This window comes from Manacus candei, unplaced genomic scaffold (genome assembly GCF_025592945.1).
Source record: "Manacus candei isolate 608988 ecotype Guabito, Panama unplaced genomic scaffold, ASM2559294v1 h1tg000015l, whole genome shotgun sequence".
NCBI classification, from domain to species: domain Eukaryota; kingdom Metazoa; phylum Chordata; class Aves; order Passeriformes; family Pipridae; genus Manacus; species Manacus candei.
Genome location: NW_026138063.1, coordinates 15,539,882 through 15,564,900, shown reverse-complemented (window position 1 = coordinate 15,564,900; position 25,019 = coordinate 15,539,882). Strand labels below are relative to the sequence as shown.

At 40.3% G+C, this 25,019-nt stretch overlaps 2 protein-coding genes across 3 annotated transcripts in view; both read left to right on the top strand.

Annotated features, from left to right (window-relative positions):
* Nucleotides 1-25,019, top strand: part of GRK7 (G protein-coupled receptor kinase 7) — a 43,020-nt gene that overhangs the window by 6,683 nt on the left and 11,318 nt on the right. The window contains exons 3-5 of the mRNA XM_051781951.1: nucleotides 142-1,842; nucleotides 12,105-12,844; nucleotides 13,589-14,026. Coding sequence (XP_051637911.1) covers nucleotides 12,242-12,844; nucleotides 13,589-14,026 — 1,041 coding nt within the window. The 5' untranslated portion in view covers nucleotides 142-1,842; nucleotides 12,105-12,241. The remainder of the gene's footprint in view (nucleotides 1-141; nucleotides 1,843-12,104; nucleotides 12,845-13,588; nucleotides 14,027-25,019) is intronic.
* RNF7 (ring finger protein 7) lies at nucleotides 1,841-9,437 on the top strand. Of its 2 annotated transcripts, none has more exons than XM_051781969.1 (3): nucleotides 1,841-2,992; nucleotides 6,145-6,192; nucleotides 7,682-7,738. In XM_051781969.1, exons 1-3 carry the CDS (start codon nucleotides 2,822-2,824, stop codon nucleotides 7,736-7,738), a joined length of 276 nt encoding a protein of 91 aa, XP_051637929.1. In that variant the 5' UTR covers nucleotides 1,841-2,821. The 2 variants fall into 2 exon arrangements, with proteins under 2 accessions (XP_051637929.1, XP_051637928.1); XM_051781968.1 differs by having other exon boundaries at nucleotides 2,781-2,999; nucleotides 7,682-9,437.

Below are 25,019 nucleotides of genomic sequence, written 5' to 3'. Positions count from 1 at the left end.
GAATCAGCTGAGGTAAGAGCAAAAGATTGTTGAATAATGTTCAAGGAAATTATAGGTTTTTCTGAATTGATAGTTGATTAATGTAGAAATATGAAATCTCAAAGATCAATATAATTTTTATTTTTTACTTTATTACCAAAGGCCATATTTTTGTTGCCAAGGTGCACAAAATGGAAGCCACTGCCAAGGTGTGTGGCTTACTCTGCTAACTGTCTTTGGAAATGTGTCAGGAGTTGGAATTCCAGGAAGATTTGGTCATTTCCCCTTAGTCAAGGCAGTCCAGGCCATTGAGATGAAGCTGTGATTAACTTGCACTACAACTGCTCATAATACTCTCTGTATGCAGAGAACATCCTTCATGAGGAATGTCAATTTGACATCTGCTAGATGTCCTGTTGAAACATTAAAAATGCTTTAAAACTATATAAGTGCACTCAGTCTTGCAGAAAATCTTCCTTGGCTTAAAAAAAAATGTGTGATTACATATGAAATGGATTGATTTCTATCCACACTTTGTATTACTCTACAGCACTTGCAAAGCTGGCTGGATGCACCATGTACTCCTTTTCTATGCTGGCAATAGTTCATTGTGAGATCGATTCATTCTCAGTAACTTGGACTCTGCCACACCAGACAAGCAGGAAATTATTTTACGTTTAGAGCATCAAAACAATGTGAGTTTTAACACTGATTATATTCAGCGTCACTGAAGGTAGGAACGGTTACAATTTGGAGTATTTAGAGTTCTACAAATAAAGATTCTCTAGCTCCTCAATGTGAAGAAAATTGGGGCTTGATTACAGATCGTGACATTTGTGTTATCCAAAATTGCCTTTTCTCAAATGAATTTCAAAATTTACCTATGTATTTACATATTACATATTACTTTATTGTTATCATCTAAGAGCTGATTTACAGATTTCTGTTACAAGCAGAACTACATATTTGGATGGAATTAGATTTTGAATGGTAAAAGGAGATTAAGAAGTGTAACTTCTGTCTCTGCCCTTCCTTTCCTTTAAAATATCTCATTTTTTACTTTCTGCCTTATTTATACTGTGTTTTTGCACATCATTATTCCTGTGCCTTTTCCATCATACATAACCCAGCTGTGGCAATCAGCAGCAGTTTTTATTGAAGGTACATTGGCACAACCAACCAATGTTAGTGTTTTGAAAACTCAACTTGGCAGCATTTCTACTGAGCACCAATACTAGGGTTGGTTTTTTTTTTTAAGTGGTAGTGAGAGTAAAAATTTCTCATGTTAGTAAGCAGCAATCCAGCCTAGCTTTTGAAGCTTAGCACCACAGTCTACAGGACTGGAGTGGTCGTAGTGCAGAACAGTGAGGATAAGTACTGGTTGGTATGACTTTTCTAATAGTGGGTTAATGAATAGAGAATCAACTGAATTTTTTTCTACTGTGCAAGTGGGACCCAGTACACATTTCAGATCTTGCCTCAGCCAACAATGTAAGTGTGATTGGAGTAATTCAGCTTTGCAAACTGATGATCAAAGTTTGGCCTAACCACCTAAACCAGTGTGGATATACTGAGATTTCTGCAGTGTGATCAGAGACCTGATAACCTACAGTGAACTTATCAGAAACTAAAGGGGGAGGGGAGTGTGTGGATGTGTGTGCACACAAGGGTCAGAATCAGTGCTAGAGAACACTTTTGCCTTAAGCATTTTGCATTTTTGTGGATAAGCTGAGGTGAACCTGTGTGGTCCATGCACATCTCTTATGGCCTGTTGTTGGTCCTTCCTGCTTGGGGTGTGTGATGGGCTGGTATGTAAATGGTTTTGGGTCTACCTGCATGGAAATGTCCTAGACTACATAAAATGTAAGTACTGCATATGTTTCTGAGCCACGCGAATGATTTGTTGGTGCTCTGAATGGAGTTGATTTGTTTGGCAGTGTCATAGAACTGTTGTGTAGATTAAATACTGCTAAGTCTTGAGAAAGGGGAAAAAAGTGAACTTTAGCTCTTACAACTTCCATTAATTTGTTTCTTCTAACTTCAAATAGAATATTGTATCTTTTAAATTTAATTTGTACATGAAATCAACAGTATTTAGCAAACTTTAAGTAGGGTTAAAGAGACAGGGTGCTATATTGGAAAAGTCAGTTTTGTATCTTTTTTTTGGGTAAAGATTAGTAAATAAATATCAATTTCTATTGTCTTTTAAACTAATGGTGTATATTGTTTAGCTTTGTTCTTATGCACACTTTGAAACTCCACTTTTTAAGGTGTATGTAGTTGTATATGTAGACATTTTACTTTTTAATGCAATCGGCCACTTTAAAATTACCTTTAAAATTTTTAGTTCTCTAGTGCTTCACAACTCATCTGTTTTTCTGCTGATTTCTTTTGTCTCCTCACAAATTCAAGCTGATAAACTGGCAAGTAAATTCAGACTGTCCTGCTCCGACTTTTCAAAGTCGGTGTATTTAATGGACCATTTTCCAAGAAAGATTGCTACCGTGTAACCAGAGACGGGAGACTTTGAGAGGAATCCAAGACGGAATTCACAATATCAGTTAGGTTGGAAAAGACCTCTGAGATCATCTGGTCCAACCTGTGACCCAACACCACCACGTCAACCAGACCACCGAGTGCCACGTCCAGCCTTTCCTTAAACGCCTCCAGGGACGGTGGCTCCGCCGTCTCCCCGGGCCGCCCGTTCCAGTGTTTGCCCACCCTTCCCTTGCGGAATTCCCGCTCCCAGCCCGGCCGGCGCTGGCTCCGCGCGGCCGTTCCCGCTCCCGCCGGGGGGTGGCGCTGCCGCCCCGCGCGGCCGCCGCGTCCCCGCCCCTCCGCCATGGCCGATGTGGAGGACGGGGACGAGCCAGGCGCCCCCCACTCGCTGCCGGGCTCCGCGGGCTCCAAGGCGGGCGGCCCCGACAAGATGTTCTCGCTGAAGAAGTGGAACGCGGTGGCCATGTGGAGCTGGGACGTGGAGTGCGACACCTGCGCCATTTGCCGGGTGCAGGTCATGGGTGAGCGGCGGGCGGGCCGCCATGGCCGCGGGGCGGGGGGGCCCTGCCGGCGCTGGGCCGTGCCCGGGCCGTGCCCGCCGCCCCGGCTCGGCGGGCGCAGCGCTGGGACGCGGTTTCCGGCGGGAGGGGGGGCTGATCCTCCCGCCTCCGCTTCCTCCTCCGCGCCTTCCCCAGAGCGGGAGGAGGAGGAGGAGGGCCCCGCGGGGGCCGGGCCGCCGCGCTCCGGGGGCCGCACCAGCCCCGCGGCCCCTCCGGCGCTGTCGGGGCAGCAGCGAGAGCGCCGGGCCGGGCCGGCCGTCCCTCGGCAGGGCTGTGCCGGGCCCGGGGGGCCGTGCTGCTCTGCCCGGCCCGTCCTGGGCAGGGCCGCCCTCGGCTGAGGGCTGTGCTGGTCTGCCGGCAAACCCCGCCAGCACCGAGCTACAGCCGAGCTGAGTCGAGTGCTGCATGTGCGGGGCTGCTGCTTGTGCTGTTTTGTTGGGTTTGGTTTGGGTTTCTTAATTTATTTTTTTTTAAGAAGCCGTTGCGGATGTAGATATAAATTCATTTTTCAAATCTGTTAATCCATAGTGTCTTAACACTACTCCACAAGCCTCCTGATTACTGGTGTTGTTTAACACACATGAATATACTGAGAAATCTATTGAAAAGTAAGGGATTAATTTACCTGGTTTTGAACTCCAGAGACTCTCTTTCAAAGCAGCCTCATATTTGACAGACATTACTGGTTTTTCTGACGTCTTTTGCAAATACGATATTTATCTTGGTTCTTCAAAAATTGTTCAAATTTTTCCTCTGCTGTATTTGTGAATCCGATTTTTACTATTATGCTGAGTCATCCTAGATATAACTGTCCTCTTAATCGGGCTTGGTACAGTTTGGCAGGACAAATGATTCAAGATTCCCTCCAGAGCTCCTTGCTTTTTTGGGTCCAGGAACCATGATACTGCAAATCCAGTCAGGATTTGGTTTAACAGAAATGAGACAAAATATGCAGTGCTGTGATTTCTCATATATGTTTTTACTGAGAACCTTCTGTGGAACAAGAGGCAAAAGGGTGTACTAGAGGAAAAAAGATGCATCACACTGAAATGGTGGGAGATTCACCTTTGAACATAAGCATGTTAGATTATTTGCTTTTCTATGGTAAACAGAGACCACCCTGGAAAAATGAAATTGGCTTCATTGCCATGTTAAGCAATATTTTTAAAAATGTATTTATCCCATTATAGCTAGCTTGTTCCAGGACACTATAAAAGAAGTCTTAGATGAACAAAATCTTTCCCAGAGCTGTTATAAAACTTAAAAAAAATTACAAGGTTATATTTTTTCATAGCTAGTCCAAGGGAGTACTTTTAATCCGAAACTAGCAGAAAAATTTGGGAGCCATTTTTTGAGAACAAACCGCGTTGTTAGAACGTGAAACTTGATCGTTACTGACTTCAGTTGGGTAATTTCGTGCTGACCCTGCCAGACCCGGCCTGGCTCCTGTAGAGCCACTGCGTCTGCAGTAACCTTAGGCTGGGGGCAGTGCCAGACTGACACTGGCACTTGTTGAAAGTTAGTTTGTTTGACTTTTGCAAGGGAAGGAGGTGTTAGCTGGCTCAGTTTTCTACTGAGTTTAACTCCTTGAACCAACGTGGTCTTAAAGTGCACAAGGGAAAGAAGCAAAAATGCAGGTGTCAACTGGGGAGGGCAGGATTGCAGCAGTACTGACTTAGCTTTCCTTACCCTTTCGGACACACCCTTGGGGTTATGATGTAAGAAGGGGACAGCTTACTTTGGTATGGTGGCATTGATTTCTACCCTCAGCTCTGTGCTGCTTCTCTATCTAAAAATACAGATCCGGGGCTAGATAGGACAGCTGCTTTTCCTGTGACTCCCAGTCTGCCGCAGCTTTCCGCCCTGGCCCGGATCAGTGTGCTCCCAGGGATCAGGATAGTTGAGCAGTCTGGCAGAATTTTCCCTGCACCTTGGCCCTTAACCACTGTGGAAATATAAAGTGCAGGAACAGACAACAGGAAACTGTTCACTGTTCTGCTTTTATCTCAGTGAGAAAGGGCAACTGTTTCAGAGTTTTCTCTTCTTTGTTCTTTGTTACCTGAGGAAAGGAGGAATGTCTGGGCAGATGAATCTAGAACAGAAGTACTGGCCCTGTCTGGCAGAGAGAGCAAAAATGCTCAAATCTAAATTCCTGTAGCACGTTATGTTTCTGTCTTCTAGGAGAGTAAGGTCCAACTAGTGACAGGTAGGCCTGATCCAACCTGCAGAACAGTTGTTTAAACTATTTCCTTTTCTTTGCATGAGATGGTGATGTGTTTGCTCCCAGAACTGTTGGAACACTTTTTGGTGTGCATGATATGTGCAGTGGCAGCCCATGTCAGGGCAAAGGAGAAACACAGCCATTTTTCCACTGTGTGTGTGTGACACAGTGGGAAGCCTGGAAGTTGTCACTTCTGTATCTTATTGAGTCCTGGACCTGCCATCCAGTCCTGCAGCCACAGACCAGAATGCATAAAGATGATAAATATTTTTAATTAGATATTGTTCCATGTTTATATGTTAATTTATATTATCAAATTTACCACTATATTTGCATGTGTGTGTAATTCTTGTGAAAATTACATGCAGGTACTTGTTAAAGAAAATTACTATAAAAAGGAATAGGAGGTGGGAGTTGTGGTGAGAGATGTGAAGCCTAAAAATTCAAAATTGTGAATGATTTCCTTAAAAGGAGATGCTAACATCTGAAAAACAAAGTCCTGTAATTAAGGTTTGGCTTTGTGCTTGCTCTGCTCTTAAGATGCCTGAGTGCCTTGGCACAAATCTGCTGGTTGTTATATCTACAAAATGGAGAAGGCTTTTTTTCAGCAAAAGTTATGAAAATACTAAAGCAATAGAAAATAAACAAAACTTGTTGGGCAGTTTATAGTTCTTCTGATCTCTTTCAGATATTTATTTCATTGTCATTTGCACAGTTTTAGAATTTAGGAGGGACTATTTAATGTTAAAGGGCTGAACCAGATATCAAAACTTATGATTTTTACCTCTGTAAATTTGTTTTAGCGTTTATGTTTTCCTCTGACAAACCTATTCTTAAGATGGAATCCTGAGAATCAAATTGAGTCTTGTTCTTGTTTACTTTTAGATGCCTGTCTTAGATGTCAAGCTGAAAACAAACAAGAAGATTGTGTTGGTATGTAGTGATTTCATTCGCTTGTTTTTCAATTGAAGCTTCTCCCAGTATGGTGCATTTTAAAGTTTGAAGGGAATACTGATTTTATTAAAGGGAATACTGATTTTATTAATGCTCAAAAGTAAACTGGTGTTTCATTCTACATTATGTCATCTTTTTACATTAGTAATACTTTATGCTTTGTTTTTGAGCACTAATAAAATTAGTTTTCATGTCAACTGTGCTGTAAACCTGTACACAGCTGTCAAATTTGCTGTCAACATGTACACATCTGAGAGGTTTAACTTCCAGTGTGAGCATATTTGAGGAGATCCTAATGTGCCTTTTTGAAGTGGGTAGGAAAAAGCTACTTTTTCTTATGAGGTGCACGCCAGAAGGCACAGTGGTAACAGCAATAAAAATCCAGTGTTCTGAAATACATGTATGTCTGGGTTACAAAGTGGTATTTTTCCCACTCTTAATTCAGACATAGTGGAGGCATGGCTTGTTTGTTCACTTTTCTTTTTAAAAAGTGCAATCACTTGAGTTTGCTATAATTCTATTTAAGCATAAAAGTACTTTCAGTACCAATGTATGCGAAAGAAAATCTTAATTGTGACATGTTCAATCTGGAAACAGTGAAAACTGTTTCAAAGAGTTTGCTTTAAACCTTTAAGACAACTTTTAAACCAGTGGAAAACCTTTCCATGCCGTTGTGCTTTGTGTCTTGAAGTATATTGTCTCAAATTTAGTCCACTGTTGGGTTTTGATGATTGTTTTAAAGAGAATAGGATTTTCCTGTTCTAGACATCTTAATTGGCTTGCTAAGTGTCCTATTTAAGATAGAGAGGAAAATGTATGATTTACAGCACTCCTTGGATTGATACCCTTCTGTTCTTGTGGGGAAAATGAGCTAATAAGGGAAAAAAGCAAAGTAACTAGTACTATTCAGGAGTAAATGGCAACAGATAACACTTTTTGTTGTGTTGAAACAGTTGTAGCCTGTGAATAAATTCTGGTCCGAGGTCCCATTTTAAGGCTCTATACTATGTCACATGTGGCTCCTTGGTATCATACATCTCAGTGGGAACATTTCCCATGAGAATTGGGCTGACCCTCTTCTGTGATAGTGAGTCTGTAGTGCATTGCCTTTTATTTTTGGTACTGGGGAAGATACAGGGAAGAACTTAGATAGTTGCACTTATTTCCTGGACAGAACTGATAAATGTGTGTATACATTCACAAAACTGTGTCACTTTATACAGGAAGGTGAGAATATATGCAATTCCTTTTTACATAATTGGAAATAAGTAAAAGGTTGCTGACAGAGAACTGATTATCTTCAGGATGATCATAATACTCCAGTTTCAGTGGATAAATTAGCGATGACCTGTTTTGTCTCTAAAGCTTCCAGTGGCTGTAAATATTTGATAATGATAGTTTGGACCTTGCTGTAGGTGTTGATTGAACAGCTGAGTGTGACTGGAACGTGTTCTTTCTTCTCTTTCAGTGGTTTGGGGAGAATGCAATCATTCCTTCCACAACTGCTGCATGTCCTTGTGGGTGAAACAGAATAATCGCTGTCCCCTCTGCCAGCAGGACTGGGTAGTCCAGAGAATAGGCAAATAAAAACTGGAAGGTTTTTGTCTGTTGAACTTGTTGAAGTAGTGTGTGTCTTATGCCATATGCTCAGTGCAAAGGAACGGAACATGTCAATCACAACATGACTTGTTTAGTTTGTCTGCTGCAAAGGTCAGTGTGGGTTTGATTTGTGCTCTTTGCTGTAGGAGGAGGCAATGGTCAGTCTTACTGCACATATTCTACAACTGAAAGGAGAGACACTACGTTAAAATGTATCTGCTACAAATAAATGTTACCTTTAGCAGAGCATAGAAGTGTGGTGGTGCAGATTATACCCTAATTTAATGTTTTTCCATAGATAAATGAATTAATTGAAAGGGTGACCTTACCTGTAAGTCTGATACACTGCATAGTTTACTGTCAAGATAAGGAAAATGTTTTCTAAGTAATATTGTATACAAAAACACAGTCAATGTGTTTTTTAGGAACTATTTTGGTTTTTAATCTAAAATGAAGAGTGTGTAAAACATTTACAATGTGCTTTTTCCATCACGCTGTATTAAACATTTCTAATTCAGGTTTTCTTTATGACTTTTGTTGTATCTCTAAGTCTGCTGCTCTGTAATAATCTGTACATAATTTCTACACCATAATATTAAAATTTAACCACATTAATAATTTTTTATTTATATTTCTGTTAACGATCATGGAGACGTGTATTTTTAATCCAGAGAGATTTGGTACAAAGACATGGATTTCATATCAGTTAACTAGAGGTGTAGACAATCTTGCTGGTTAGCTCACTAATATAGGAAGCAAACAAAATGGATAATTGAAATATCCCAAGGAAAACAAGCACTAACTAAATCTATGGGAAAAAATGTTTAGTTGTGGTTTCATGAAAATTCAGTTAATAGAAATTTCTTTATTATCTTTTTACTGATTACAGTGTTTTGGAAGCATTGTTTCATTTTTGTGGAAATCCTCTATATATCATCTTTTTTATATGAATTGTGATCTTGTTCTTACAAATATTTAAGTGCTTGCCTCTGACTTTGTCTTTTCCCTAAATATCTGAAGTAATTACTAGTAATCTGAACATATGCTGTGGGGTGTTTTTAGTATGTGTAATGGAGAGGTAGAATTACTGCTTTAAGTCTGTAACAAATTCAGGATTAATAAAATGGTTAATCAACATGGGTAAAATTGAAGCAATATTATATGCATTGTTTACTTCAAAATTATCATCTTAAATGTTTAATGTGTTTCTCCACAGATGTACTTCTATATGGTTCTGTTTAAGTACATTTAAAGAGGTTTATCTTCACTGTATAAAGGACTTCCAATGACAATCTTTGTGTCATCAAACATTTATGCAGAGTTTTCTGTGGTTTTGTTTATTACTTGTAATCTTGTTTTTAAGATGTTTTAAATTTTTTAAATACAGCTTTTGTCTCATTACACACTGAGATCAAAAAAATCCTCTGTGTCACTGTTACACTGTGTCACATCCCTTGTCATTATCCCAGATGATGTCTGTCTTTTAACAGTAGTAATGAAGTGCCTATAGCATTTACAATGTTGAGGAGTATTTCTGCTTGTGTACAAGTATTCCCAAAATTTTTGCAAAAAAAAAATATGAATGGATGTGGAAATAAATTTTAGCTTGTCATAGTTAAACTGTATCTTACCTACTGTCTATTTTCTCTGCCTGACTTTGGTCCCAGGCTCCATCCTGTAACCTCTGTTAATGCCATCTAGTCCCATCAGAGGACTTCTTTCTTCATTTTTCTTTGGTCTGTAGGTGAATATGGAGAGTAACAAGCCCTAATTTTAGTTCACATCATGTGCATGGCAAGAGTACCTGAGAATTACACTTGTAGAAGAGTTTTTCCAAAGTGTTGGATCAAAGGAGTATTGACACAAATGAGGTGTTAGGAAAGTTAATGTTGAAATCAAAGCAGCTGATACTTGTGTGTATCTGTTTGTGTATTATAAGTATCTTGTTACCAGTAATTGAGGTTTGTGCAGAACATAAGGTAATGAATTTTAAGTCCTGCATATTTTGTCTGTGATTTAGAGATGAGCTTAGGTCCCACTCTTTCTATAAGCTTTGCACCAGAGAAATTTTCTTTTCCAAATCATATCCTGATATTCCATTAGCATAGTTGTTAGTAAGTCTCCATTTTCAGTTCTGTCATTGTTCACCTCTTGTGCCTGCAAAACAAATCAGTTTTGCTTCTCACCCAAACGTACTGTTTTATGAGTAGGTAGCACTATCTTAAACAGCTTTTATCAATTGATAGATTAATGCTGAGCTACTTTTTTCCAGTGTTTAATAAATACTGATTTGGATAAGTCAACAAGCACATCTAGCTAGAGTCTTCTCTCAAAAGTGACTGGAGTAATGAATATGAGTTGAATGATCATATTGTTAGATTTTGCTTTTCATGAAATTATGTTCTTTTAGTGAAAGTTTACATTCCATAGAAACTAGGAAAGAGTCTGCTTATCAGAGTAGAAGGTTTTTGGAGTGTAAATGTTTGTCTTCCATAGGTTCCATAAACATTAGGTGTTCTCTTGATTTGCTTAGACTTGAATATATCAATAGCTGGTGTAAGCTTGAGTTCAGCCTTAGGACCCCAACTACCTACCTCTGCTCTTTGAGCTGTGGTGGCATTCTGGCTAAATGTAAAGAAGACCCTGCTGAATTTCAGGACCTGAAATGAAAGCTTTGTTACCTCCTTTCTTTCCTCTCTACCCAGGATATTATAGGAATGTGTTGCTGTAGGCACCCTTTTCAGGAAAGCCACCAGGAGAATTCCCCATTCCTTCCTCTGGCTATTTTGAGCTTTACCCACACTGCACTGTTCAGCCCTTTATGTAACCACCTCCTGGCCCTGCTTGCTCTCACCTGGCAGAACTGGCCAGGCTTTCAAATACTCTGCCTCAGAGTACCCCTGTTAACATGCACACACAGCAGTTTGCAATGGATGGCCCCCTCAATCCCACCTGGAAAACACACCTCCGAGGTAATTTGGTTAAGTATGAGTTTTATGTCAAATGAATTCAACAAAGATAGGATTAATGCTTGTAAAAACAAAATACTGCATGGTTGTAGAGTGGCAAAAAGCAGCCAAGAAGGGCTTAGCACTTACTGTAGGGAGTCTGAAAGGTGCCTGTTATTACTCTTGATGTTTAGTTTTTGTGATTCAGCTCTTCAGCTTGCTCTAAGACTGGGGGGAGGGAGGGGCAAAGAAACTTGACCTTGACCTCAAGAGTATACAGCTTGACCCCAGTGCTACTGGAGGAATCATGAAACTTCTTTTCTTGTTCCCATAATACCTTCCTTATATTTAAAGAAAGTTTTAACAACCAAGTCACCTGACCCCACAGCAGAAGGGGGCTTAGCCTAGTAAGTGCCACACATCATTCTTATTCTTTTGAGGGAAAAAAATACCTCCTGGTAGGCAGCCAGCAAGCAAAGTCAAGTGGAATTTGCCTTCACTTGATTATAATCAGCTTTGTCCCTTTGTTGATGTCACCTCAGCTATATGCAGTTGCCATCTTCTCATCCCGACACTTTCTGTCACAAAGCTCAGCAGAGAAAATAAACTCAGGCCAAAACATAGAAGTGTTTTGGCAAGATTTGGCAGGTCATGTGAAGTCTTTTTTCTGTGGGTAGGAGATGAGTTCAGAAGTGTATGTTGTTTTGTATGTAGGGATCACTATTTTTGGTTCTTAGCCTGCACGTAATCTGCTCAGACAGAGCAACGCCAGGCATCCGGGCTGGCATGAGCTGTCTGTGGAGCTCATCGCTGATGTTGAGTATAACTTGAGTTTTGGAAGTGTGTGGATGTCAAATCCTGTGGTAATTTAAAGCTCAGCATCTCATGTTCATCTATGTCAACTTCTGTTTAGGCCTGGCAGATTTGTGATAAAAGCTTCTCATAAAATCAGATCCCAGCATATGTAACTGTGGCTATGCCGGGGTTCTTTGTCGAGCGAGGGAGAGCCAGGGCTGTCCTGACTGTGACCAAAGTGCCCCTGAGTTGGAGAGAGCATGTATTGCAGATGGGAATCTCTGCATGTTCCCAGCAGCCAGGGACAGTGCAAGTAGGGGGATTCTCAGTACATTTAAAGGTTGTCAGAGCCCATTCTGAAAAACACCAGCTGAACCACGTGCATTTGGTGCTGCTGGGAAGGTTTGCCCAGGATGTCATCCCTCGGCTATACATAGCAAACTCAAAGCTCCTTACAGAGAAACCTCTTACCAGTCACTTTCCACAAATGGTGCATATATCTAAAGGTACTTAGGGAAAATCCTTGAGAGGTATTTAATGCAAAAGCAGTTGGTCTCTCTGGTGTTTTTCAGAAGACCTCAGCACACCACTGGCAGGGAGAAGTGCAGGGCAGCTCTAGTACAGCACTTGGGCCAGTTACTCATTTTGTGTGAAACCAGGCTCTGCCACCCCAAGAGCTTGCCAAGATGTGTGACATGGGGGGGCTCGACAACCTGATTGCCAACACGGCCTACCTCCAGGCGAGGAAGAGTGGAGAGGCAGACACCAAGGAGATGCAAAAGAGACGTAAGAGCCTTTCACTGCCCAAACTTGACCAGTGCAAAGAGCAGAGAGAGTCCATTGTTGCTGATTATGAAAGCATCTGTGAGCAGCAGCCCATTGGCAAGAAATTCTTCAGAGATTTCTTAGAGACAGTGCCAGAATATTTGGTAGCTAGGGACTTCCTGGATGAGGTATCAAACTGGGAGCTGGCAGAGGACAGCATCAAGAACAGTACCATGGAAAATATGGTCACCAATTTTCTTAAGGAAGGCTCCAAAAACTATCTGTCTTTCATGAGCTCTGACTTGGTCAGCAAATGCCAGGCAGCTACTGCAAAAGACTATGAGAATGTCATGCAGCTGGCCAAGGAGGAAACCAAAGTCTTCCTTAAAGACAAGCCCTTCCAGGATTTCCAGACCAGCCCCTTCTATGACAAATTCATCCAATGGAAAGTTTTTGAGAAGCAACCGGTAACTGATAAATACTTCTATGAGTTCCGAGTGCTGGGCAAAGGTGGCTTTGGAGAGGTAAGAGCTGCACTTTTAAGGATGTGAGTCATCCCTTCCCTTTCAAGACCAGCAGGTGGGTTTGCAAAGAGCAGTGGATTAAGAAATTGTGTAAAGATTTGCAAAACTGCCCCTTCAGATTGCCCATTTTCCAGAAAGTAGGCTGGGTTATTTGTACTGTGGTAAAGTTAGTGAAGAGCTGCTTTGAAGTTTTTACATTCTGTATCTATGCTAGTAAAAAAACAGGCTTCTTTACAAAAACTTGCATGACTGTCCATATAGTTAAGTATGGACTTAATGCTCCTTGGCACCATTTTAGCCTGTGGTAGCTCACACGGTCCCAGCTAATTCCTAGCTGCAGTGTAGGGAATAGCATGATCTGTTCCCAAATTACAGTATGAGTGAGACTACCTTTTTTGAGAGGCAAGAGAGTTAAACTGTACAGATGCAATCTGTATACGCTGCTTATTCTCTTGGTTACAGAATTTTGTTCTTGTCCTTGTTCCTCTTATTTGCTAATACATGTCTGCTAATGGTGTCCTGAAGAACTTTGCATCAGGTCAACCATATACTGGTTCAGAACAGAACAGATTGTACTTTTGTTTTTTCCCTTATTTTCTCTGCTAATACACTCTTCCATGGAAGTTAGCATCAGCAGCTACTTATAGGCATCAGTGATTCCCCAATTTCTGCCTATTACTACCCTTGATATTCCAGTCCCTGTGTAAAATTCCTTCATTACTTTTCCGTATGCATCTTCTCTAGGTTTGTGCCATCCAGGTGAAAAATACTGGCAAGATGTATGCCTGCAAGAAACTGGATAAAAAAAGGTTGAAAAAGAAAAGTGGAGAGAAGATGGCACTGCTGGAGAAAGAGATCCTGGAGAAGGTCAACAGCCCTTTCATAGTCACACTGGCTTATGCCTATGAGAGCAAAACCCATCTGTGTCTTGTTATGAGCCTCATGAATGGAGGGGATCTGAAGTATCACATCTACAACGTGGGAGAACGGGGTTTGGAAATGAAGAGGATCATCTATTACTCAGCTCAGATCACCTGTGGGATTCTGCATCTCCATTCCATCAACATTGTGTACCGGGATATGAAACCAGAGAATGTCCTCCTGGATGATAATGGGAATTGCAGACTGTCTGATCTTGGATTGGCAGTGCAAGTCAAAGAGGGAAAACCCATCACTCAGAGGGTGAGTACAAATTCGTTGAACATGGGAAGTGGGAAGTGAAGCTGTTCTATTTCTAATGCCTGATAAGTCCAAGACTTAATTCCCTGCAATTTATTCTTTGCTAAAGACCTTACATAGTCATTTCATTCTAAGAGACAGGTTGTAAGAAGATTTGGTTAATTGACTCTCTAACTGCTGCATGTAGTAAAATAACTTATTTTGCACAGAAAGAGTAGAATCAACCTGACCTGTTGTTTCTCTTAAGCTCTTGAACCAATCAGTTTAGGGGGGCAGATGCCTTGTGCCTTGAGCAATCCTGCATAGTCAGGGATTTAACCAATTACTTTTTTAATGAGCAGCAGTCAAACATATGACTCCTTGTATTCCACTTTTGCTCCTAGAAGAATACAATTTCATATACATTACTCTGAAGTGATTGCATTGCAGGCATTCGTGGTGCTGCACAGTAAACCATTGCCAACCTTCCTCCTCCCCAAAAATTAAATCCTGATAAAGTTAGCACATATGACAGTTTGCAAATGTACCTGCCTGTCTGCATGTGTAGGAAGAAAAAGATGGATGACCAACTGGATTTTGTTGTGTGAATTAGATTGTGCAGCACTTAGCTGTGCCTGTGGTCAGCCCAAACTCACCTGGATTTGTGATAACGTTTACACAGGAAATATGTAGGTAGCTTAACTATGAAAAAAGCCTATTTCTCTCAAGGTATCTGGAGCTTAAAGATATATATAATGAGAGAATGTGTCTGAAATACACTAAGAATATGAAGAAACAGAAGCAACGTTATAATAACCTGGTCTAACTGCCTTATGTTAAACTCCCCAAGTCTTTCACACTAGAAATTCAGCAGAAGAGAGGACCTTCTAGTGGCCTTTTGCATCTTGCTTGAAGTACACATTTTTGATGTCAGTAAATACAGTAATTTTGAAGGAAATTTTCCTGGCAATTTAGGAAGTTTGTATTATGAGTGGTTTTAGTTCTCACTGAAAGAAAAGATGGAAACTGCTGAATGTATAGATAGTAAATAATTATAAAATGGGAATGCATAGTGTTTTGGATACAAAAATGCAGTTTCTATGAAAGCTAAGGCAGGTTTTTAAGTAGAACTTACGTGAAATGGGAATGTTGTTTTGTTTGTGAAGATGGCATTTTGATCAGTGAACCCAAAGCTATAAACTTACTGTGCTGTGCCAGTTCCAGATCCATGGAGTTACTATGGTCAGAAAAAATAACGTTGTTGAAGGGCAGTTTTTCTTACTTGTAAATATGTGGGGTTTGGCAGAGGGGAAAAAAACCAAAATGAAACAGTGTGTTTAGCAATGTGTAACCCTTCTATGGGTATGAGAGTTGAATCTCAAAGCAATATTGGTCACCTATGACAGTCATCAAGTTGTTAATGACTCTTCTTCTGTTGTTCACTGGTTTTAGAAGCTCTATTCACCATTGTGTGCTTTTTATTAGGGCAAAAACTGCAATGAATAGTGTAATGATTGTAATGCATTATAGGAATTTCTGTTAAATGCAGTTTTATTAATTCAGAACATTGAAATAAGAAGAAAGAAAAAGAAGGTATTTTTTTTCATTCTCTCTATCGTAGCTATGAGTGAGTTAAATCAATAATAATTCCCAGTGTCATTTTGCATTTCTGTAAACTAGTCATATTTGAATCCTTTGAAAGCTCCTCCAAAAACCATTTTATGAGGGCTAGATATTGTTAGTATTTAAACTAATGTCATACACAGGAAGACCAAAGAACAGATTTACACAGTTTACATTAAGCTTCACCATGTACCTCTGTAATAAAATAAAAATGGTGCTGTTAAAGTAACTTTTGTTCACACTTCTATTGTGACTTAAAATCAGCAGAAAATTTACATCATAACATGCTTTTTGAGTATGACTACCAAACTGTTATCACTTAAAAAAAGGTGATTTGTATAGGTTTGGGTTTTTTCACCCAAAAGGATATATGGCTCCAAGACAGGTTTATCAAATGAAATCTAATCAGTTCACCATTTTGTGGACACAGTTTTATAAGGGCATTTTTATAAGCCAAAGCAGAAAATATATTCCTTCCAGGCCAACTCTGTATTGTACTGGTATCTGAGTGAAGTGCCTAACATCACAGAGCTGTTTCTACATTTTGGATGATAGTCTGAACTGACAATTTAAGGCTTACAATTTCACTAATTAAGGGATATTACTACTAATCTATAGAATGTAATAATGGATTTATCTGTGTATTCATTTCATTAGAAATTGCAAAAAATACACTATTTCAATGAATTCTGAAAGTTTTGTATACCTCTCGTGGGTGTACAAGCTATTAAAGATGAAATTTCTTATGCTTTTAAAGCATAAAAAAATTCCCAGCCCCTCATGTATGAATAAATGCACATCACCCACACATCACCTGGAGGATCCATTAATCCCTTTTCTAAATCTTATTAGGTGATTAGGTTGTCACATGGCACAAGTAATGAGCTAGTTAATGAGTTCCTGTTTTAGACATTTTCTAAGTTTTCAGTGAAGGTGTCTATGAAACTATAATGTTTATATACTGTTCACCAGCCAAATTTTCTTTATGGGTAGAAAGGTTTTTTGACTTTTAGATGGGTGAGTTCAATGTGGTCTTCTTAAAAAGTAGTGTGTGTTTATGCTGCAGAAAAGGCATTGTGCAACTGGTGATTTAATACTTATGTAATTGAAGTAGCAGCCTTGCTATTCTTTAAGTATTGCCATTACATATACTCCTTTTGAAAAATAGTTGTGTGCTGTGTGCCAATTGCCTGCAACTGTTATAAATAAAAATACCCTGCATTCAGAAACAGTGCTCCTTACAAAGATTTAGAAGGAGTTGGATATCCAGCCTTAGTTTTCTCCCCTTCTTCTCAATTGCTAAAGCATCCAGTAGAAACATCCAACTTTCCATGTGAATGTCACTTTGAACATACATAGGCAGTTGTAAGTAATTGGTACAGTAATAATGACAGAATTTAGAAAACTTTAATTTCACTATGTGTGCTAATTTGTCCTTGTAAAGTGCTAACTGGTTTTGGAATGGAGAAATCACCAAAAAAACTCCCCCCACAAATTAAAATAACAACAGTCTTGGAAATAAAAGAAAGTAGAAGGCAATTAAAAGCTACTTACAATGTATTTTTTTTCATCAGACATGGATTAGATGGGATCTTCTCGTGATACATACATGTACCTGTGCAATCTCCCAAGAAATGTATATATTCACACTTACTCAGGCAGAGCTCTTACTGATATCACTGGAAACAGAAACTCTTTTCCAGTGGTAATAAAATTATTGAGGACTTTAAGAAATATCATGATTTCATACAAATGTGCCTGTAGCATCTCATCTGATGGGTGGATCATTCTGTGCAAAAACTAGCTTGTATCTTAAAATTATGACTTTTAAAATGTTGATATTCTCTCTGTCTTACATAATTGAAGTAGACAACAAGGAGAAACTGAGAGCCTGCACAGGTGGCTTTCCATAGGCCAAGTGTTTTGTCTAGTTATGTACCTGATTGATTCTTGAACTAGTTTTTTTCATATATGACAGAAACGAGGAGCCTCCATCCCAAGTTTCTCCACTTGAACAGTTTGACCTGTCATCTTTTTCTTGAAGTCTCTACAACTTTTTCTCATGCTACTCAAAATTCACTTCTTGTGAGTCAAGTGCTCCTGCCCTTATCCAAAAAAGTCATACTTCTTCATTAGACCTTAATTAAACCTGAGAATGGTTGTGAGAAAAGTTCTTCTGTTTACTACCCTCATATCCTCTGCATATTGAAATATAGAGGACTTAATTCCATTTTTCCAGAAGTCAGAGCGTATTTGCCGTTTATTTCGGGAAGAACTTTCTGCCCTTACTGGGTTTGGCCTTTGTGTGAAGCAACTGTTGCATGTAAATGGTGAAGGACTTTCGAGCCAGAGAGCTTAAATATTGACATAATAACTGCGAAAAATAACACAAACATATTTTTGTAGTATTTATAAAAGTGCATTCATATCTTCAGAGGTTTCAGGCTTCTTCACAGTTTTCCTGTGCTATGTTTTATATATTTGAAGGACATCATAATATTTTTATAGGAAAAACATGTTTTGGTTAAAATCTTACTCAAAATGTCCTTTTGCCCTCCTGTATGTTTGTTTATCATAAGATTCTATTTCTTAGGAAAACAGAAGGAAATCTATTTAGATGTTCCTGAAACTTGCAGTTTAATTTCAAGGCAGATGAGAAGCAGGAGGAGGGTTTAGACTTGTGAAATAAAAAATAACTCAGCACGCTATTCTACAGTTGACCTTTGTTCATTATCACATGGCATTCTTATTGGATAAGATTCTGTAAAAATCTGTTCTTCCTTTGCACTTCGAAAAATGACAGCTCCTTTGTTCAGAATTAGAGGGACTTGCTGCTGTTTTGCAGTTTCAAAACCACCATTCTGCTTATGAATTTTTAAGTATGACGTGAGATTGGTGTTTTTACTAGCAGAACTTTGTTCTTAAAAAATTTCACAGTCACAGCTGTTTTGAACTGCATAACCGTGACAGGTGTTTTGTTTTGTTTTTTAATCTCTAAACATACACTTTACAGAATGAAGTCTTATCCACACAAGTCTGTGGGGCCAGCTAGGAGCTGGCACAGATGCTCACGAAGCCACTTCCCATCATTTACGAGCCATCCTGGCCAACCAGGGAGGTCCCTGGGGGACTCATTTTGGCTGGACGTGAGCAAGTGTGATACCATCCACAAGAAGGGCCAGACAGCAGATCCGGGGAACTACAGGCCTGTCAGCCTGACTGGGTACTGGAGAAGGTCATGGAGCAGATCATCTTGGGAGCTGTCATGCAGCACATACCAGACAACTAAGGGATCAGGCCCAGCCAGCACATGTTTATGAAAGGCAGGTCCTGCTTGACCATCCTGATCTCCTTCTGTGACAGGGTGACCCACTCTGTGGACAGGGGAGAGAGTGTGAATATCTGGGCTGTTGTAAATTCTTTGTCAGTGTTTCCCACAGCATTCTCCTGGAGAAACTGGCTGCTCATGGCTTGGATGGGTACACTGTTCCCTGGGTTAAAAACTGGCTGGGTGGCTGGGCCCAGAGAGTGGTAGTGGATGGAATTACATCCAGCTGGGGCCAGTCACCAGCAGGGTTCCCCAGAGCTCAGTACTGGGGCCAGCCCTGTTTAATATGTCCATCAATGATCTGGATGAGGGGATTGAGTGCACCCTTAGCAAGTTCACAGATGACAGCATGTTGGGTGGGAGTGTGGGTCTGCTGGAGGGGAGGAAGGCTCTGCAGAGGGATCTGGACAGGCTGGATTGATGGGCTGAGGCCAGTTGTACAGGGTTCAGTGAGGTGAAGTGCTGGGTCCTGCCCTTGGATCACAACAACCCCCCACAGTGCTACAGGCTGGGGGAGGAATGGCTGGAAAGCTGCCCAGTGGGAAAAGGGAGTTGTTGGTCAACGTCTGGCTGAACATGAGCCATCGTGTGCCCAGGTGGCCAAGAAGGCCAATGTTATCCTGGCCTGTATCAGCCATAGTGTGGCAGCAGGACCAGGGCAGTGACTGTCCCCCTGTACTCAGCACTGGTGAGGCCACACTTCAAGTGCTGTGTCCAGTTCTGGGCCCCTCACTGCAAGAAAGACATTGAAGTGCTGGAGCGTGTCCAGAGAAGGGCAATGGAGCTGAGGAAGGGTCTGGAGCACGAGTCTGATGAGGAGCAGCTGAGGGAACTGGAGAAAAGGAGGCTCAGGGGGGACCTTATTGCTCTCTGCAACTCCCTGAAAGGAGGTTGTAGCTGGGTGGGGGTTGGTGTCTTCTCCCAAGCAACAAGCAACAGGACAAGAAATGGCCTAAAGTTGTGCCAAGGGAGGTTTAGATTGGACATTAGGCAAAGTTTCTTCTCCAGAAGGATTGCCAAGTGTTGGAAGAGGCTGCCCAGGGAAGCGGTGGAGTCACCATTCCACCACTTAAAGGTATTGAAAAGTCGTGTAGATGTGGCACTTAGGGACATGGTTTAGTGGTAGGCTTGGCAGTGCTGGGGTAATGGTTGGGTTCGATGATCTTAGGATCTCTTCCAACATAAATAATTCTATAAATTATGCAAGTAAAGGGAGCAAAAATGATTTTGTGGGACCATTCTGCCTCCTGCAGTTTTGGAGATGGCAGAAAGGATACTATAGTCATCTAAAATTTTGAGAATGCAATATGTCCCATGAAATGCTTTTCCTACACATGGCATGTCACTCATGTGACATTTTTTCTGTCTGGGAAAGACAGTGGAGCCCTTCATGATGTAGCATGCGGTGTCTTTTCATGACTTTTAACATTGTTTTTGATTCAGTTTAATCTCACAATAAATGCTATAGCATTTTCTATAAAAATAGTGTACATTCTGAAATGATTTCTGATAAATCATCTAATGTGCCACTTGTTGACTCACCATCATCAAAGATGTTTTTGTTTCATTGGATAAGAAATGAAGCATTTGGCTGACAATGTAATTCTTTGAACTTTTGATTTGACAGCTTTGACCAGAAGCAGTATTGCATGAACAGTAAGCTGTGAGATGGTGTAGCACTTCCATTCTTACTGGACCACATGTGACATCCCACTTACTGTCATGAATAATTTCAGTTAACAAACATATAATTACTTTTTTTTTTTAAAGACAAAATCCTAGAATTACAGACACATGGAGGTGAAAACTGTGGGCTTGGTTTAAAATCTACTAGTGAAAGGTGGCAGGTGGGTGGTTCTCAGCACGGGGTGTAGTTAGGCTGCCGGACTCTTGGAAAAGGTCTTGTAGTGTCTAAGCATTTATCTAGTTCAGGAGGAGAGTGGACAATTGATGGAAAACAACTTTGCTGAGAGAAACCACTTCTGCCTCTGGAAGCCCTTAAACTGCGAGTAGTTGGAGTTTAAGGAAGGTGTTAGAGAAGTCTCAGTGTAACTCAATGTACACACCAGGTTCTAACAGAACTCCCTATACATCCATTCTTTGGCCAGTTCACCATCAGTAAACTGGCTATATGGGCCTCTGGTCTGATGCAGCCAGTACTCATCTTCCTGGATTTACATTTTAGAGAATTGTACCTCCAACATTAGTCATAATCCTGAAAGATAAAGTGGGTGAAATCCCGCAGATTTCAGTGATCAGCAGGAACTGTCCAGGCCTCACTGACATTCTCACTGCTTAACCTACAGCTGTACCCACATTGGAGGGCCCTTCTCCTTCCCAGGGCACCCTGCAGTCCCCTGCACAGAGCACAGAATTTCTCTTGGATGACCCCTTTCTGAGAAAGCAGCCTACTCGTGCTGCCATCATACAGTGTTTGCATTCATTATGAAGAGCTTCATAAAATATAGACAGAACTCAGTAGATGAAGACTTTTCTCCCTTATTAACAGTGTTTATGAAATATTCTCTCATCATTAAATAATGAAACCATAAACATCTCTGAAGTATTATTATTCCCACATTATAAATGGGAAATGGTCAGGAGAAATTTAAAAGGAAATTAAAGGGAAAATCACGTTACAGGAAGACTGGAGAACCCTTATAATTCTTGAATTCTAATTGTGTGGTTATGAGTCTGTACCAAGTGTTCTGCTTGTCCAAAATGCTCTGTTGCTATAATGCCTGATTGCTTCCCTGTCTGTGAATGTGTATTTCTTCTGATGACACTTCCCCATGTTGGGAATGTTAGCAGGTTCTGTCTCCAGCAGGGATCTGAGGCAAAGATTTACGTGAGATCATGCAGAAGAAATCGGGGAGATGCTCAAGAATCCAAAATTAAAATTGGTGCCCAGTTACTGGAGTGTCTTTCTTCAAACCATTTATTCCTTTGACTTCCATAGAGTGTGAATCTAAACTGAAAAACACGCTGTACCTGTGTCTGCTTCTCTTCCCAAGCAGGAGCACAGAGGCAGCCTGTCCCTACTGCACAGAGTGGCCTTCCCCTTCGTTTGTGCAACTCCCTTCAAATTTAAAATAAAAAAACAATGGTGGAGTTTTTACTATACCATTTAGTGACATTGAACCCATTTTGTTTTCTTTTTTTTTTTTAATATAACATAAATTTGTTTTGTCCCTTTTGTACTTTTTCTCTGTGGGCTTTTTTAAAGCAGACAGCTTTCCCTATGAAAATTATGTTCCTATAAGAAACCAAAAAAAGTTTGGTCTTGTGTAGGCACGTGGGATTCAGTAGTTACTAAGCTCTATACAGTCTTTCTCATTATCTCTTCCTGGTATTCTGAATGGTTGGTCCTTGTGTTCTTCTGACTCGGTAGCCCATCAGTTTATGATGGACCATCCCAAAGGAATGGCCGTCCCCAAGGAAGGTCCTTCCCTTTGCTAAGCATTAACAATATGGCAAAATCTTTGTTCTGTGAGACTTTCCAGAATACTTTTTGTCCTATTTAGATTGGATTTTTTATCTTCTTTTGAAGGATAGTTGCCTATTAATTTGATCAGCAGGTTTCTTGTGACTGTATGAACATGTGGTGAGAAACTGTGGAGTAACTGCAATTCTGTGTGACATTTAAATTACGCTCCTTCCTCCTCACAGTGGCTCTTGGGAGAAGAATTAAGATGGTAAAGTGAGTGACAGAGGCAGATCAGTTGTTGTTCTCCACATCTAGGGCCTATTAGCTTGTGTGCAGAGAAGAGATTTCTGTGGTCTGTTCCTGCATTCCTGCAGGGTCTGTTAAGGCCATTGCTGAGGAGTGGAGGAACAGCTGGACGAGAGAACAAAGCAGGCAGTGGCACCCCTTGGAGGAAGGAAGGACCGAGCCCCAGGAAACAGCTGATAGAGCTAAACTCAGCTTGTTTTTTTTCCTCTGTTCAACAGTTCTTGTGCCATGGCAAACAAAAGATAGACATTCTGATTTGCTTTACTGTTTGGTTTATGATATCAATTGAGTTTGTTTTGCAGAGATCTGTGGGAAAAGGTAGAGAGGATCTGAATCCCGTTTCTCATTTGCCTGTTTCTGTGCTGCTGAAAGCTCCAGAGAGTTCTGTTTCTTGCCTGCATCTGCTGGAAGCTGAATCACGGTGGTGGTCGAGGGGCTTTCCTTTCTGGGCCAGCAGTATGTGAGGGTGTGTGAGTGTGGCACTGTGGGCCTCACTCTGCTCGGAGCTGTGCTGTGCCCAGTACCTGCTGGCTGCACTGGGAACTGAGTGCACTTAGTGTTTCACAGGATCACATCTTGTATTACTAAAAGATTATAATTTTGTGACCTTTTAAAAATTTATGCAGGGTCGCTTTTCACAGAAGAAAAATTTGTATACTTTCAGATGAGTCATTCCTACTATGCCCTGTCAAACCACACTGAAAGGAACAATTCCACTTAACAGAACTTCTTCACTAATGTATCCAAGGGCAACATTTGGTCATTACTTTTTAGAGGATTATTGAAAAACTGTATTCTGTGTTGTTCTCGAGATAGTGAAATAAAGGGAGAAGGAGATTTGTGAACCCTTTTCAAAAGCAAGTCAATTAAAATTTAATTGACTGGAATGTAATGGCTATTTTTACATTTCAAACAGCATATGCAAGTAAGGCATCCTGCTCATCATCACAAAAGACAGTATTAAATGGAGAACAAACAAAAACCAGCAAGTGTTATACTGACTATGCTTCAAGAAGTTGTGTGCCTCTGCAATGGCATATGATTTCTGCCTTCTGTAAAAAGTTGGGATAATATAACATTCCTTGTCTTCTTTGTGATATTTTTATTTACTGTGTCCCATTAGATGCTTCCAGGTCAGTGAAGGTGTAATACCATGTGTTTGTCTCTGTAAGATCACTTGAGCAGTCAACACATTTGTTCAAATGGTTCCTTGTCTTCCCAGGAATTCTAAAGGAAAGAAGAAAATAATGTGCTTGGTCTCAGTCAAAACCCAATGGACGTCCTAGTTGTGTAGAGTTGACAACAAAGGAATTGAGTGTGGGTTTTTTATTTTTCCTGTTTCCATTAAAAGAGTGAAATTTATCCATGTAAATAAGATCTAGTATGAAAAAGTGGGTTTCAGTTAATATACATCTTCTGAATTTACTTATATATTACTTATATATATTGAATTAAAACATCTGTAGAATCATACAAACCTAGTGATTTTTTGTGTGATAGGCATACCAGTATCCCATACTCAGAGATATCCATTCTGAGGCATGGTCAGATAATTCTAACTAAATTAAATATTCAATACCAGCCCATGGGAAGGAGACCCCTTCTCAAAAATAATGCATTTATCTTTTCTGGTAGCTTTCTGTCTTTTTTTTCCTTTTTGCATTTGAATATATATATACTTATTTATTCCTTGGCCTGCTGAGAGTAATTTAACTCATTACTTTAATTCACTTCTACTCTGGGAATCAGTGGATAAGTTTTCTACCTAATACATTATTTTTTGCTGCTCAAATCTCACTGCTAGTGAGGAGTACAGTTTAAAAACTCCCTTCACAAAGCTGTTTCACCTCCTTACATGAACCTCTCCTGAATCATTGAGGCTGCCTTTCCTGTTGCCATAGGATCTCTTTTCCTTGAAAGATGATCTGATCTTGGACACCTTGTTCTCCATAATGATTAGTGTAGGGATGTTAGGTTTTAGCTTTCCTCTCTTGCTATCTACTCTCCAAAGATTAAAGGAGAATTAAATCTTCATTTGAAAGATGGATGTTTTTCCAGTTCCGGAGGCTGAATATTTCCTTTTCTGTCTTCCCTAATACAGGAAATGCTTATGGCTTCAGCATCGTTCTTCCCAAATGATTTTGCCAAAACTACACATATGTAGAAATAGGTGAAAAAGACTAAAATTTATGCTGTTCTCTTTCTTTCTTCAACTACCTGTTTTGATAAAGATAGCGGAGATTTCTGTGTTTCTTCCCCCTCCTTGTTTTATATTTCTTCCCTCTTAAGCATCACTGCTGACTACTTGTGAAATGTCTTTGTTTCTGCTGTAA

Bases quoted from the DNA above. Each gene is read 5' to 3' on its own strand.
- RNF7 (XM_051781968.1), top strand. From the start codon at position 2,822: ATGGCCGATGTGGAGGACGGGGACGAGCCAGGCGCCCCCCACTCGCTG. The intron at 3,000-6,144 runs GTGAGCGGCGGG...GTTTACTTTTAG, and splicing joins TTGCCGGGTGCAGGTCATGG to ATGCCTGTCTTAGATGTCAA. The intron at 6,193-7,681 runs GTATGTAGTGAT...CTTCTCTTTCAG, and splicing joins CAAACAAGAAGATTGTGTTG to TGGTTTGGGGAGAATGCAAT.